Genomic DNA, 14,941 nt, shown 5'->3' with positions numbered 1-14,941 from the left:
ATTGTTTGTAAAAAAAGTGAAAACTCCTTTTATATTGCTCCTCAATTTGAAAGGCTTTAATTTTTTCTTTAAAACGCTGGTCAAACTAATGTAACATTCTTTTTGACACGGGCCTAATTTTTTCACGCAACATGAACAACATTCGATGTGTAAAGCAAAAAAAATTTTTAACATGGACACTAACAAGATGGACGTTGTGAGTTTTGATTGAAAATTACCTTGAAGATAAAGCAGAACAAAAGCGAAAACGAGGTAAAATATTGGATTAGAGGAGAGAGGTTCTTAGGTAAATATTGTTAATGAACTTGGAGCAAAATATGCAACTGCTTACAAGGAAATGATGAGAATTGAGCACACTCTGCACAATTTCGGGGTATATCAAAAAAAATATTACACTTATGGAACTGGCGAGTGGAATTAAAGTGTATTCATGTATCAGAGCGTCTGGTTCTAACCATACGGTACTTCCAGTTTCGAATATGTAAAAATTCGAATTCTAGCATTGTCGTGCAAGTATCAAAAGCATTAATTTCTAACATGAAACTTTATATCGATTCCTCAAGATTGCAATGCGTAGCTCAAAATTTTTGCTGACTTCGAAAATCACTGGACCATTCTAAATGCTATAGTGGTAGATGGTAAATATGTCGTGATCAAGCCACCGCCAGGTGCTAGTTAAAATTATTATAAATACAAACCCACATATTCAGTGGTGTAATGGTGATTGCTGGTCCAAACTGCAAATGTTTTTAGGTGATGTTGGTAGCAATGGCCGTATGAGTGATGCTGGAGAAAACTCTGTTAAGGAAGAAAATTGAAATTAGCATTCCAAAGCCGAGACCATGTGGGTATGGAAAACGTATGCATCAACAAAAATAAACAATTCTTTCATTTTGTTACATATTGATGTTCCAATATGTTGTATGGCTAACATTGTTGCGTGAAATGTTGCATCGAATATTGCATTCATTTGACCAGTGCTTAAAACGCCTACATCATGAAACTTAAGAAGTAAATAGGTTTTGTTTGTAGAACTTTTCTTTTGCGAGTAGGTTTGCAATTGGAATGTTAGCTATCTTATGAACAAGCTAAAAAAATTCAATTATTTTCAAGAAAAACAAACCACAATATTTCCAAAGTAAGTAATTCACTGTAAAGTTAAGGAGAATGAAGTCATTTAATTGTAACAAAAAATGCGAATTTATACGCATTTATATCCGTTAAATTCTTTAGGTCCTCGAACATTTGTTATTGCTACAGTAGTCTTTCTAATAAACGGACCCTCTAAAAAGCGGACACCTCCAATTAATGGACAAATTTTATTACACCGGACGAATCCTAGTCAAAGCCCCATAAAACGACTACATTAAAAATGAAAACTAAGACAAGGAGGAAACCAGCATTGTTTTGACAAGCGACGAAAAAAAGATGATGCCGAAGAAATCAAAGAAGTAACCGATGTCTAAGCATTGGCGATGATGGATGAATTGATAAATTTAAGCCTAATCGATGAGAGGGAGAGAAAACTAAACTAGAAAACAAGAGACGAGCAAGAGACAAGCGAATAAAACTGTTTTTTTTAGATGTTAAACATAGTGTTTACTATAGGTATATTTTTATCGGCATGTTTTGAGTTCGTTGGTATTTTGAAACAAAAAGGTACTTTTATATTTTTTTTAGGTTTTTAATATTTTTTCTTATGTTGACATAAAAACTTTTGTATATCTTAAAATCTAATTTTTCTGTTCTTCTAAGTCTGAAATAATCCAATTTTTCTTCAAAACCTCAAAATAAAGCTCAAAAATAGTTAACTAAAAAGCGGACACCTTTAATTAGCGGCTAGATTTTTTTTGCACCAGTGGTGTCCGCTAATTAGAGAGTATTGTACATTTTATTCATAGTGACATCTGCTAGAGTGTAGCATAAAGATTTTATTAATGTAGTCGGAACTATACAATTTTAGAGAGGATCGGGGAATGAAATTTCAGTTAAAAAAATAAAAAAATTTCTAATGGCGTGAAGTTGCAACTGACGAAGACACAAAGTCACTTGTCAATCTTTACCAAGTTAAGAATAATTTTGCATAAAAGACACCACCCTTTAATTTTTTTCTGGCAAAATTCTAAATTTAAAAAGTCGAAACCTCTTACAAAATTGCTCTTTATAGGGTGAAATCAACATTTTCAATTTCATACAACTGAAACAAAGTACACCCCTTTTTTTTAAAAAACATACTTTTTAGGTTCAGTCTGGATGTTTCTTAACTTTAACACAGATTTTTTTAAATTTATCGGATCGGACCCCTGTTTTGTAACATTATAATAATTTTTAGCAAGATCCCTGCCAATCTATTAATTTAATTTAATTAATTCAGTGCTAGCCAAAGCTATCAAAACTACATAAAGCCCTGGGTGATTTAAAAAAAATGTGGTTTTGCCTATGTTTTTCAGATTTTTGCTGCTGATATCAGCATATTTTAGCCCTCCAGTGCCACACCTCCGTATATATAGGAAAAAATTATCTCTAATATTTTGCGCGTTAGCAGATAATTGTTTCATAAGATATGTGAGTTATACTTTTGAATTCGAACAACTATTTTTTTATTAACCATTTTATTTCTTACCACCAATGGTGTGTAATTTCGGTCGTCGTTTCGTGATAATTTGACTGCTAGTCCAGTCGTTAAGTGTTTTGACCTGTAAAAAATGATATAGAGCTGAAACTTAGCACACTTACTCCCTTTTATATGTAGATAACCAGGAAAAAAAAGCCTCATTGATAGCATTTGTAGAAAATGAGATATGCGCCATTTTTAAAAATGGCGAAGTAATTGTTTAGAAAACGAAAGTTCGTAAACTATTCAAACACAGTAAAACCTCCCATCCTTCGTAGCAGACCTCTCTCTATAGTGGACAAAGATAGGTAAACTCCAACAACAAAACCTCTATAGAGTACATCTCTTGAAGGTACCGATTTACTTTACCTCTTAGAACTAACCTCTCACAACGTTACACGTCCAACAATGGGTCATACAAAACAATTCTAGTAAGTAAAAAGGGTTTTAATTTTCAAAGCGATTTGGGAAGAGCCTCTACGTCTTTTTTTTACAAGAAACGCAATATTTCTTAACTTGAGACCGAGATTTCGGTACTTTTAACTGCTAACTCGCAAAATCTTGAGAAATCTTACTGAAAAGATTTTGAGGGTATGAAATTTGGTGTCTACCACCATAAACTTTTAAATAATCTCCCTTAAAGTTACGACGGAATCCCAAAAAAATGTTTATATATAAAAAGTCGTGTATCTAATGAGCACATCTCTGTAGTAGACACTGCTTTTAGGCCCTGGTGGTGTATGCTATTAGGGGGGTTTCACTGAACGTCAAAATGATTAAAAATAGCTTGATAAAAATTTTAAAATTCCGCGATTTATTTTCGCAGTTGGCAGAACGTAATATTTTCGTACCATTTTTTCAAAAAAAATATTTTGTGAAATCGAATATTTCCGACCGCGGAATCTCTAAAGGCAGGTCCACACTAAAACGAAAATGAATCGAATCGATTTAAAAAAAGTAGGAAGTAATTCGATTTAATCAAATTCCTTAAGTGTAAGCCCGCCCTAAGCAAAAAAATTGGATAATCTCTAAATTTTACAGCCTCGTCTGTAGGTTCCCAACAAACTGTTGTCATTACAGAAAGTCAAAATTCTGAAAATTATTTGACGCTTTTCGGTAACGCGAAGTTAGTTAGAGTTTCAAAGTTCAAAATTTATCTAACGTAACACAAAAACGAAATCACTTATTTTTTTAAAAAAATTTAAGACTTATTTCGGCACATTTTGCAAAAGCTGTACAACTTTCTTCTTCAAAAACGTTTTGTTTCCATCTGTTATCTTATCTAATAACTTCCTATATCCAAACAAGGTTTTGGAATAGTTTTGAACAAAACTAACCAATAGTTTCATTAACTTTAAACACTTTGGATTATCGACTGAATAAACGAGCAAAGCATTGAGCATGTTTACCAAACAAAACATAGACATGGAAGGCTTTCTTTGTAAGAGAGAATCAAACAAGGACAAATGACAGGATGTTAGGATGACATCACTTGCCCCAAACACAGTTTCCAATAACTCCGAAATATCATCAGTATCCATATCTCCATTCGCAATCAACTTCTTAAAAACATCCTCGTGTATATTGGAAAAGTTACAACTACATACTATCCCATGTAGGACATAAACAATCACTGAATGTCTGCATTTTTTTATAGTATCGCACAAAATTACAAACAGGCTTCTAGATACAGGTTCGCGCGTTTCAATCAATCGTAGAGCGAGTGAATGATGCAGAATTTGATGCAGGCTGTCTAATGATAAAGAGTCTTGTATTAAAATGTATCCTAAAAATGATCGCAGCTTTTCCTCATTTATTTTTACCAAATTAACATCCTTGCAAATAGACCCAATTTTGTCACTCGGATAGTCACTAATCATTTCTAAAAATCTTTTTGAAAACTCGTTTATATTTGGCGATTCGCATAATTCTGTTATATTTTTATCAACACAGGATTCAACTTTGACGCTTTGGCTTGTCATCTCAATTTCATTAACATTGACACTATGTTCTTCATTATCTTCTATACTTTCGTTTTTTACTATTACGGCCTCAGATAAACTGGAAATAATTTCATCCTTTTGTTCGTTTTCATCTTCACATAAATTCATAAAATCTTCACCGTCGCTATCAATCTCAATAATGCTCTCGTGAAAGTTATAACTCTTCGACAATGACGATGATATTAGTGGAAATCGCTCGTTTCTTAGAAGTTTTAACTTCTCCACAGAAGAACGAGCTAAATAAATTCTGGTGCAGTTTAGACTATTTTTATCAATCGACGTGTCTAATACCTTTCCCCATCCATCTAAAAGTTGAGCATTTTCTTTAAGAAATCTCTTCCAACCATCCAGATTTGCATTCAGACAACCAGAATAGTAATTTGTCTTTAAAAGTAAAAGTATATTCTGTTGAACACGTCTTGAAAGAGAAAAAAAAACTGGCTTGTAAACAAATCCCCCATTACTGACATTCGGCAACAATATATCGCACTGTAGTAACTCTATAAATTTGTCCATATTGAACGGTAGTGCTTCTCTTTCTTGCGAAGTTTTTACTGTCAGTTTCGATAAATAATTCTCTGCTTTATGTAAAGGAAGGTTTTGGCTACTTAACAGCACGAGTAATCGTTTGTGTTGTGGAGGAAAAACTTTTTGTAAGATCAGTAAGTCAGTTGAATTCATGTTTCTTGGGAAACTAAAAAGAGTAAATAAAAGGTTAAATATGAGAATATAACAAGCATATAACTTAATTGAATATATTTTCGCGAGAATTAATTTTTGCGAGAACTTAACGTCGCAATTTTGCGAATCGAAATTTTTTATTTTTTATTAATTTCGCGAGATTTTAATTTCGCGAATGAATAGTTTTAATAAAGTTTACTATTTCATAATTTGCACGTTTAATGTTTTTATTTTACACGTTTACTTATAAGAACCATTATTCTTATTTCTCTGTTGTTCTAAACAACGGACCTAAAATTCCAGTCTGATATTCTTATAAAGCAAAAGCGTAGCATAAGTTTACGACTATTCATTAAATAGTTGAAGGCATTTCGCCCTACATCGACATCAAAGAACCATCATCTCTGTCATTGACGTAAAGGATCGCACGACATGAGGAAGAAGGCACGGACTGATGACTCTCCATTTCTCCAGCTGGCACAATGTCATTGAAAGAAAAAATTGTTATTAAAAAGTTATATAAACAAAGTATGGTGTCAGAAAATGATGAGTTTACGCAAACACAGACTTATTATACCTAAATTTTGCTAAAAGCAAAGTTTTAAAAAATGAATTTTGGGAAAATAAAATTTCGCGACTGACGTAAGTGACAAAAACTCGCGAAAACATATTTTTGCGAATGGTGACAGTGACATTTAAAGCACTTTGCAAAAAGCACAAAATACTTGCGAAATAGCGAAATTTAATTCTGCAAAATATTTATTCCGTTAAGGAACTACAAATACACAACTAACAGAAAAGTCATCTGTTTAATCGTGAGTTAGTTTTGCTAAAACAATAGTCAGTCCTACTCAGTGGATTTTTGTAAAAGTATGTCCAAAAGAACCAACACAATTACAAAAACACAAATAACTTATGCGATATCTAAAGTTAGAGCTGTCAGCTTGTGTAGTGCCTTATAAAATAAAGTTTTTGTTAATATTACTTTAAAATCTGTAAAGGTTAAAGCACAACAAAAACAGTCCAAATATCTAGTATGTACAACAAGCTGACATTTATATAGTTATTTACAGATCAAAACACTGCTTTACAAACATATCTGGGATACTGTGAATCCAGAATTCAAAAAAGTAAAAATTGAAACCTGAAATTTATTCAAATACATCAAATGGTTAATCGAAAGGTTACACTCTAAGCTCTTTTAATATTATGTTCTGGGATGTATAGTTGATAAAAGCAAAAATTTCCATGAAAGATTCTTTTAGCAGATCTTACTAAAACAATTTTTTTTTGCAAAATAAAATTTGAAGATAGTTTGTTATCCTTCGGGTGCATCTAACTAAATGCAAATCTTCATAATCCATCAAAAGATGAAAACTAGAAAATGTCTACAAGCTAGACAGTCGTTCACTGTTCACTGATTTCTGTAAGTATAAACATCTTTTTGCATGGCATGGTTACTGACCATGTTATGACAACTAAAAGAATATTCAATTCACTAGTTGAAATCAAGCTGTTCTACATACCTAAAAAGAAAAATTATCCAACACTGTAACAGGAATGAAAAAATATAAAGAAGAGATCACAGATTTTACTTAATCATGGCTTTGTGACAGTTCACATAAAAAAGTCTTTAAATGGTTCCTTTTTTAGTTGAAAGATGTGCCTAAAAAAAAATAACACAATCATTGCTAGAAATTTTTTGACACATTTGAAACTTCATAATCTTAGGATATTTTGGGAGAATTTGGGAGGTTCTGAATCAACTTTTATGACAAAATGGTAAAAACGTATAAAAATATTTTTTAGGAGATTTTGCAAAACAATTAGGAGGAAACAAAGCTAGTAATTGTGAACCTTTCCTTTTTTAAATTCTAATTAGGTTGTTTATTTCAAATTGCAGTAATTATGTAAACAAAATACCTTAGCTTTATTGCAAGTTAAACATGTATTTAATTTTGTGGCATAAAATTAATTAAAAAAGCTATGTTTTGAAAAAAATTGGTGGTTTATTTACTGGTTATGGGCATCCATAGAAACTAATAAAAAATCATGCTAAATGATGTATATAGATGTAAAAATAAAAAAGTTTGAGAAACCTCTCGCTAAAATGTTTCAGCTTTTAGCTATTTTATAAGAAATTTGTTATGTAAGGTTTTTAAGAAGATTTATATATCTATTAAAATTTAACTTCATGATTACTGTAATTATCAAAATGAACGCCATGGCATTCTTTTAATTTCTTACTAAATTAAGGAAGGCTTCTTATTTTTTATTATTTGTATTTTATTATTTGTATATAACTATTATTATTTTTTAAAATTTGAATTAGGACTTTTATGGAAAACAGTTTTTTAAAACGGATAAAACAATCCTGTATATTATAACAATCCTGTACATTATATATCCAGTCTTGATAATGTAACTTAGATTACGAAAAGTGATAATAAATTGTTTTTTAACCAAGTGTTTTATTGATTATTGATATTTATTTATGGCTTAAGACTTACACAATCTTGTATAAATATTATTGAAATAAACAAGAAAAAAAACACGAAAAGTATGTGCTAGTCGACACATCATATATATCTAATAAACAAAATTCAACACAAGAGTTTGTGAACTCTTACAGTTCAATATCTACAGAGCAAATTAAATTAAAACCATTAAAGTTTACAATATTTCATTTGCTTCATCTTAATCCTTTTACGGACATAATATCAATGCCATCAAAGTCTTTCTGTGCTTTAGAAGTTTTTATTCTATTTGAACACCACAGACACCATCTCTACAACTTGTTGCCTATTAAATGGTTAAAGCTTACCACCCCTGAAAATAATGTAAATTTTATAGAATATATATAAGTAATGTGTAATGCTGTTGGATAAAAAGTAAAACAAGAGTTGTCAATCTTATGTCAGCCTAGAATATTGTTCCTTAATGAATACAATATGTATGCAGTATTTTTTTAACGTAATTAGGATTTGATAAGACACATTTTCATTTTCATTACTGTAGTAAAAAGAATTAAATTGTGTTTCTCTCTAGTTAGCTGGCTAGCTACTTATATATCGCAGTTTGTCTGTTTTTTGTTTGTTTTTTAATATTCTGCATTCTGCACGTTCGATTATTATATAAATTACAATAGTGAAGCAAGAAAAAGTGTTGCAGCGTATGTATGTCTATATGCCACAGTAGCATTTTGATCAAATTAATTTGTTTCGTCAATTTTTCAGTGCTGCATGAAAAAAGAGAAACTATGCCTGGCGCCACGTTGCGATTTTGCTTGCAAGTTAGACTATTAAAGATTGATAGCATAGTAGATGTTACAGAGTGACATCTTTTAGTCTATTGAAGGTGGCATTGAAAGTAGGGCAGTGTAGAATTTTACCAGGGGTTTCATTTATTTTGGTCAGTTAAATCCTAAATCCACATACAAATCATAAATACGCATATATACGTTAATACTTCCATTAAATTCCCAAATATTTGTAAGTCAGGATACCCAGCTAATCTTTCAATTAATTTGAATTTATACTTGGCTCAGGTGCACAGCGCTTTTTCCAACTCATTTGGCACCATTCTTTTCTCTGAAGCACCATTTTAAAAATTCCCGGAATTAAAGACTGGCTCCGAGTCTCCCATCTGTTTATATCTCATTGCAAAACATGGCGCACTAGTTGCTGGCGAACCAAAAGTCAGGAAGACTTTTTCAACAAATCCTACGTTTTTAGCTGTTTTTGTTGATAGGTTTTATTTAATTAATTTTCTTGTGGGTGCAGGTTTTATAAATCTTCGAGCTAGTGCATATGGTCCATATTACGTGTTATTATGTCCAATAGATGACTTGCCAATTCTCCCCCCAGGTGGAATGTCACGTGGTACTACTTTGAGTTGAGGTAAAACACGGACTTTTTACAGTCAAACTCTGCAGAAGAAGCTTTGATTAAACACGAACTACAAGAATCTGAATTAAAGTAAGGCTAAATTATGCATAAATGTAGTGTTTTCCCTCAAATCATAATGGCTACCCTAAAAAAATACAGACATGTAATTGGTTTAAAAGGATCACGTGACATTTGCCGACCTGGAGAATGTTTACAAAAGTTAAAAAAGTTTGCGTTTTTTTTGTACAGTGGCCCCTATGACTTCTTAATAAAAATACGTCTTTTCTTTGTAAAAACACTTCTATTCTTTTCTCCAAATTCCTTTCTTCCATGAACTCAAAAAATTTGATTCTGATCCGCAATATTGATTGAGCTTTTGAAGCTCAATGAAGTTTTTGAATAAATAACATGCCAGCTCCTGGAAATAAAAAAGATCAAATGTTCTTAATAATTATTAAATCTCCAAATATTTGGGTATATTAGTGGGCCACATATATATATAATTTAAAAAAGAAAACATTGTCGTATTTCATTTATTTTTTAAAAGAATACTAAAATTCTAACCAGGATGGTCATTATTCTTTTCTATTGTTCTAAACAAAAAACATGTTAACCGAAAAAAATCTCAACCTGATATTTTTATGAAGCACATTCTTATAAAAGAAAAAGCATGTAGTTTGCTTGGTGGAAACTACCATGATTTTGAGGACTCTGGGCAGCCATTATTCCATTTATTGTGCTATTGATAACTAAAATTACTAATACTGCTACTGAGCTAAATTGATTTGTTATTTGTTACCGACTGGTGGCCTTGTGGTAGAGCGTTCGCCTCCAGTGCAGAGGGTCTTGGGTTCAAACCACGACTGAGTCATGCCAGAGACTATAAAAGTGTGAATCAATCCTTTCTGCTTAACGTTCGGCACGAAAATAGGATTGATATCCTAGGTGATTGTCTAGTTGAGCGGTTTTTTTGCTTGCACGTCTTCCGTAGCTCAAATGGAAGCTTTAAATGCACTAGGACCTTCGCAGGACCCTCATTGATAACAGTTCCTATAGAAACTGAAGAGGCTATCCCGGGTAAAAAATAATAATAATAATAATAATAATAATAATAATAATAAAAATTATTTCTTCTATGCACATGAACCAGGAGACCTGTTACAATATAAAGCTGTTTGGAAATTGAGCATATGTTAGCCAAGTATACTTTTCGTGAAGAGTGAAAAAAATATACAGACCATTGGTGCAAAAAAAGAGAACTGTTAAGTGCAGAAGAGAATTGTTCGAATCATAGAAGAGAAGTGTTATTACATTAAGAAAGACGTGAGCCATAGGAGCCATATTTTTGCTCATGTGCAAGCATTTCTAGTAATCAAAGAAATCATGCTAAAAATAGAAATATTCACTTAAAATTGGTTAATTTTATAAGAAGGGTATAGTTAAAATTATATCATATGCTACCCAAAAAATCTTTAATCTTCATAAACAGTTATTGCCCTGTGTGAGTCCTGCTTTTTTTACATACATAAAAGTGCATGCATACCCATTATCCATAAAATGAAATCAGAACAACTACATCACACAAAAAGTGGTCTTCTATATGGGAAACTTTAATCCACTACATAAATTATATCATTTTGTTGCCGTCCCTTGGCAAAAATGTTGTGAATGTGGCAAGTACTTTGGCAAAGTGGAGCAAAAAGTAAATCAGCTAGAATGCCATCCTAGTCATGTCCTAATTCTGTGGTGTGTTTATTTGAAAGTAAGGCCTATACTCTTTTAGCTAAAGACTTGATGACTTGCAAATGTAACTATTGCTGCTTCAAAATTCCCTAGCTATGTATCTTTTTCTAACTGATCTTTATATTATACAATTTGATCTATAAAAAAATATAGATTTAACTTTACCAAATTTTGTAATACTTCAAAGGTTTCTTTTTTGTGGGCAAGTCAATGAAATTGAAAGTACTATTTTTCATTCACAAATGAGTTGGGCTACTTTAGAAGTTATTGCACGAATTTTGTTCCCAAAGGCAAGAGAGCTAGCTCTCGTATATACCCATGTTTTGATTCCAATGGAATGCCAAATGTTTGTGCTCACTTCAACAATTTTTTGTATATTCTTTTTTGTGATTGCTTTCATACATGACTAATAATTACATGTTACTACAGAGAAAACAAGAAAAAAAATTCTTTTGTGTGATTTTTTTTAATGGGTCTATTTTGAATTTAGATATTCAATTACGTAAAGCACAATATGGATGATGACTTTGGTGGTCCATTTATGGTATGACGACTCAACTATTTTTTATTTTTACAAGTGGAAACTTAATTCATTAAATTTTTGCACAAGTTTAAATTTGATTTGGCCCATCTCTTTTCACCTATTTAAGTTTCCAATAACGCAAGTATTTTCGTGCAACCAAATGCTCAAGTGGCAGCACTGCGCAGAAATTAGATGTGCATGAAATATTGTTCCTTTAAATTTGCTATAACATTCTTTTATCTTCCAAACATTTTTTTTTGGGTTTTGGTCTGCTAAAATTAATATTTTAGAGCAAGCTAATTTCATCCTTTATAATTTATCCATTTGTGATTTCTTTTCCTAGGGTTGCAATTCGCAGGACTCGCATGTTAAATTTTTAATCAAAGCTGATTCTGTAATTTCCGAAACTGTTTCAACAATGAAGGGATATTATTTGAAACAACTAGTAACAGGTTGTACAGATGTTGGCAACATTAGAGAGGAAGAAATCAATTTTGATAAATACAAGAATACTGTCTGTCCTTTGTGTGGTGCATGTTATGGACCTGCAACTGTAAAATTTAAAATAATACCGAAAAGAAAGAAATCAAAGAAAAGAAAAGATAAGAAAAAGCATAATGTGTATTCTGGTGCTCAGCACATTACTATTATATGTTTACGATGCAGTTATAAAAATATGGTGCCTTGTCGTAAATCTAACAAGTGCAGAAAAAATCAAAACAAACAGCATGCTTCCAAGAAAATCCTGTTTGTTGAAACTCCAAGAATAAAACAGGAAAGAGAAAATCAAAACAATAGCTCTTTGGTGGTTAATAGTGCAGTCAAATTGTTAGGTAACAGCATACTGAAAACACCTGACATCTTCCACGACAGTTCCTTGTTATCTTTGTCAAGGTCAGCAAAAAAGAGAAACCATACAAAGCCTGGGTCATCCACACCTTTGTCGGCTGACAGAAGCAGTGGTTTAAAAAACTCTGCATTATTGTCATTTTTAGGTTCATTGTGATATTCTTTGTGAGGTATATTACTTTCACTACAACACAAGATTCTAGTCATTTTTAAAATTCTGGGATAGCACTGAAAAAATTCTAGAAAACATATTCAGGTGATATTCAATATAATTTTGTAGCTTAGGCTTGGAAAGAAACTTTTGAACTTTTTTTTTTTTGAACAAAATATTTTTGTAATCAGAATGTTTTTAGGCTATTTGTGAAACTTATTGACTAAAAAAATACTCACTAAGAAATTTGCATTTGGAACTGTTTTATTTATGAAAACTAAGAAAAATAAAGTATATCACTATATGGCATCAAAATTAATAGTACATTCTTTACACGTCGTTTTACTCATTGTCTTCAAGAATTTCAAATATTTTCACGATTCAATGGTTTTTCAAAAACATTAGGGGAACTTAGTTTCGCAATTGATTAATTTTTGGTTTAATTTTAAAATTCGAAAGTAGAAAAGGCATTTCAACTTAAGAAATAAAACTTCAAAAGAAGAGATACAATAACTTTTTTTATAGCACACTTCAGTTTATTTTCAAGAATTTTCTTTCATTAAAATATGACTTTTTTCTTCTTTTGCGTAAATTACGAAAATAAGTTGAATAAAATTAAGCAACATCAAACAACTTCGCATCTAAATATTGGCTAAAATATAAGCAACTTGAGATCTGACCAAAATCCTAAATTGCTTATAAAAAGATGACCTTTTTAAACTCTACAGAAACAAGCAGAATGCGTACTTTCAGTTCAAAAACTTTCGTGTCATACTCTGCCATTAGAACAGATCTCTTGTGGCGATAATGTAATCCATATGAAAATAAGTTTGAATGGCATTAGCATTACAATATTCCCCATGTTTGAAGGGAATTTTCATCCGTTTTTTGGAACTTCTTGACGTTCGGCTTAAGCCTATAAATATATAAAATATACGCAAAAATCCAAATGAAATGGCGCACGTAGAAGGATATCTTCGAAAAACTCCACCCAGTGGTAAAATACAGAAGGCCAAATTGCGGTATTTTAAGCTGAGTAAAACTCTGCATGCTGAACAGAGCTCCAAAAAAGGAAATTTGGGTACATACGTTTCAAACGGATATGCTCTGTTTTATTGGAAATCTGAAGATGAGATGCTGATGAAGAAGCGGCCATTACGTAAGACTTTTTATTGGCAAGAAAACAAACCTTTTTATATATCCTTTTTTCCACACTTTTTAATGATATAACCAAATTATTTTTTAACAGGGATTCTGTATATAAACAGTGACGTCACTTTCATTCAGCAACCTAACGTTCAGCGTGTGAGAGGTATGGATATGATGGGCATGACTTTAAATATTTCATCGGAAGAAAAAAACAGATCGTTTTACCTCTACACACAAAATGAGGAAGAAATGTCACAATGGTGTGACGCTTTCAGTGAAGCCGTCAAACTACAAACAACCACTACAGAAAACGTGAGTAAAATATCATAGATTTCAACTTTTTTTCTGATTGTTGTAATCACAGTTTGAAAAGGTTATATATTTCCGTATATCCGTATTTTCTAGATATATGATGACGTTAAACCGCCCGTCCAAGAAAGGTAAAATGTTAGTTTTATCAAACAAGCTTTTAACAGTCTCCTTTCAATTATCGTTTCCATCTCGTAACTAACCATAGTGTTCCAAACGAGTAATTGAAACGGAGCTTAGTCTCATTCCCAAATTACCTGTATAAAAAAATTCGTAATGAAGCCCTAATTTGGAAAATAATCCAAAAAAGTAAGCTAAACACCAATTTTTCAGTTTTTCACACCAAATTGGCGAAGGTTTTGTGTATTTTGCCATTTCTGTTAATTAAATAGCGGTCGCTTTGTAGCAACAACTCAGGTGCTAAGACACCCTGTGGACGAGGATGATGCATATGTTAGTGTACAAACCCTAATCAGTTTGTATTTTATTTGTTTTAGTGGCGAAAAGGCCGAGTCTTTTGACAAGCCAGTCGACTCGGCATTTTCTTCGGAGGTCAGCGTAAATACTTCTCTGGAAAATGAAATCGCAGAAGAATTTCGAATAAGAGGAGTAAGCGAACCAGTTTCCGCCAGGCCTGCAGTTCACGAAGGACCGTGGAGAAGCAATACATGCCCCAGTAAGACTAGGGAGCGGAAAGTATCCGTTAATTTTACGAATGCCGGAGCCGAAGTAATCACAACAAGAAATGTGAAAAGTACAACTTTCACAAGACGCAGTGATGGTACTACTGATGTAAATGTTCGATATACCTCAGACTATGAAAGTGAGTAGGGTTCCCAACTCCCGTTTGTATTGAAAGCAAATCATGTACATAATGTTGTAAATTTTATTTTCTACTGTATATAATATTAATAAAAAAGACACAAATTATTTAATGAGCAAAAAATTGTTTCTTGATTTGGCTTATTTTCAATTCGTGCTTTATCTACACCATTTTTGTTACTCAGAAAACAAAGAAAGAATGCGTCAAAC

The 14,941-nt window shown here is 31.9% G+C and overlaps 2 protein-coding genes across 5 annotated transcripts; both read left to right on the top strand.

The window, feature by feature from the left end:
* The first annotated feature begins 8,852 nt into the window (after positions 1-8,852).
* On the top strand, positions 8,853-12,495 carry LOC130654501 (uncharacterized). 4 transcript variants are annotated; one of them, XM_057457096.1, is made up of 3 exons: positions 8,853-9,048; positions 11,419-11,472; positions 11,795-12,495. In XM_057457096.1, exons 2-3 carry the CDS (start codon positions 11,443-11,445, stop codon positions 12,455-12,457), a joined length of 693 nt encoding a protein of 230 aa, XP_057313079.1. In that variant the 5' UTR covers positions 8,853-9,048; positions 11,419-11,442; the 3' UTR covers positions 12,458-12,495. The 4 variants fall into 4 exon arrangements, with proteins under 4 accessions (XP_057313079.1, XP_057313078.1, XP_057313077.1 ...); XM_057457095.1 differs by having other exon boundaries at positions 8,853-9,197; XM_057457094.1 differs by having other exon boundaries at positions 8,853-9,275.
* A 137-nt stretch (positions 12,496-12,632) lies between these two features.
* Positions 12,633-14,844, top strand: LOC130654500 (uncharacterized). Its single transcript, XM_057457092.1, has 4 exons — positions 12,633-13,610; positions 13,701-13,912; positions 14,006-14,040; positions 14,407-14,844. Exons 1-4 carry the CDS (start codon positions 13,406-13,408, stop codon positions 14,738-14,740), a joined length of 786 nt encoding a protein of 261 aa, XP_057313075.1. The 5' UTR covers positions 12,633-13,405; the 3' UTR covers positions 14,741-14,844.
* Positions 14,845-14,941: the final 97 nt, after the last annotated feature.

This window comes from Hydractinia symbiolongicarpus, chromosome 8 (assembly GCF_029227915.1).
Source record: "Hydractinia symbiolongicarpus strain clone_291-10 chromosome 8, HSymV2.1, whole genome shotgun sequence".
NCBI classification, from domain to species: domain Eukaryota; kingdom Metazoa; phylum Cnidaria; class Hydrozoa; order Anthoathecata; family Hydractiniidae; genus Hydractinia; species Hydractinia symbiolongicarpus.
The sequence above is the reverse complement of the archived record's forward strand: the minus strand, read 5'-3'. Positions and strand labels throughout refer to the sequence as shown.

Coding starts and splice junctions, on each gene's coding strand:
- LOC130654501 (XM_057457096.1), top strand. CDS start 11,443: ATGGATGATGACTTTGGTGGTCCATTTATG. Junction 11,473..11,794: donor ACTTTGGTGGTCCATTTATG/GTATGACGACTC, acceptor TTCTTTTCCTAG/GGTTGCAATTCGCAGGACTC.
- LOC130654500 (XM_057457092.1), top strand. CDS start 13,406: ATGGCGCACGTAGAAGGATATCTTCGAAAAACTCCACCCAGTGGTAAA. Junction 13,611..13,700: donor GATGAAGAAGCGGCCATTAC/GTAAGACTTTTT, acceptor ATTTTTTAACAG/GGATTCTGTATATAAACAGT. Junction 14,041..14,406: donor AAACCGCCCGTCCAAGAAAG/GTAAAATGTTAG, acceptor TATTTGTTTTAG/TGGCGAAAAGGCCGAGTCTT.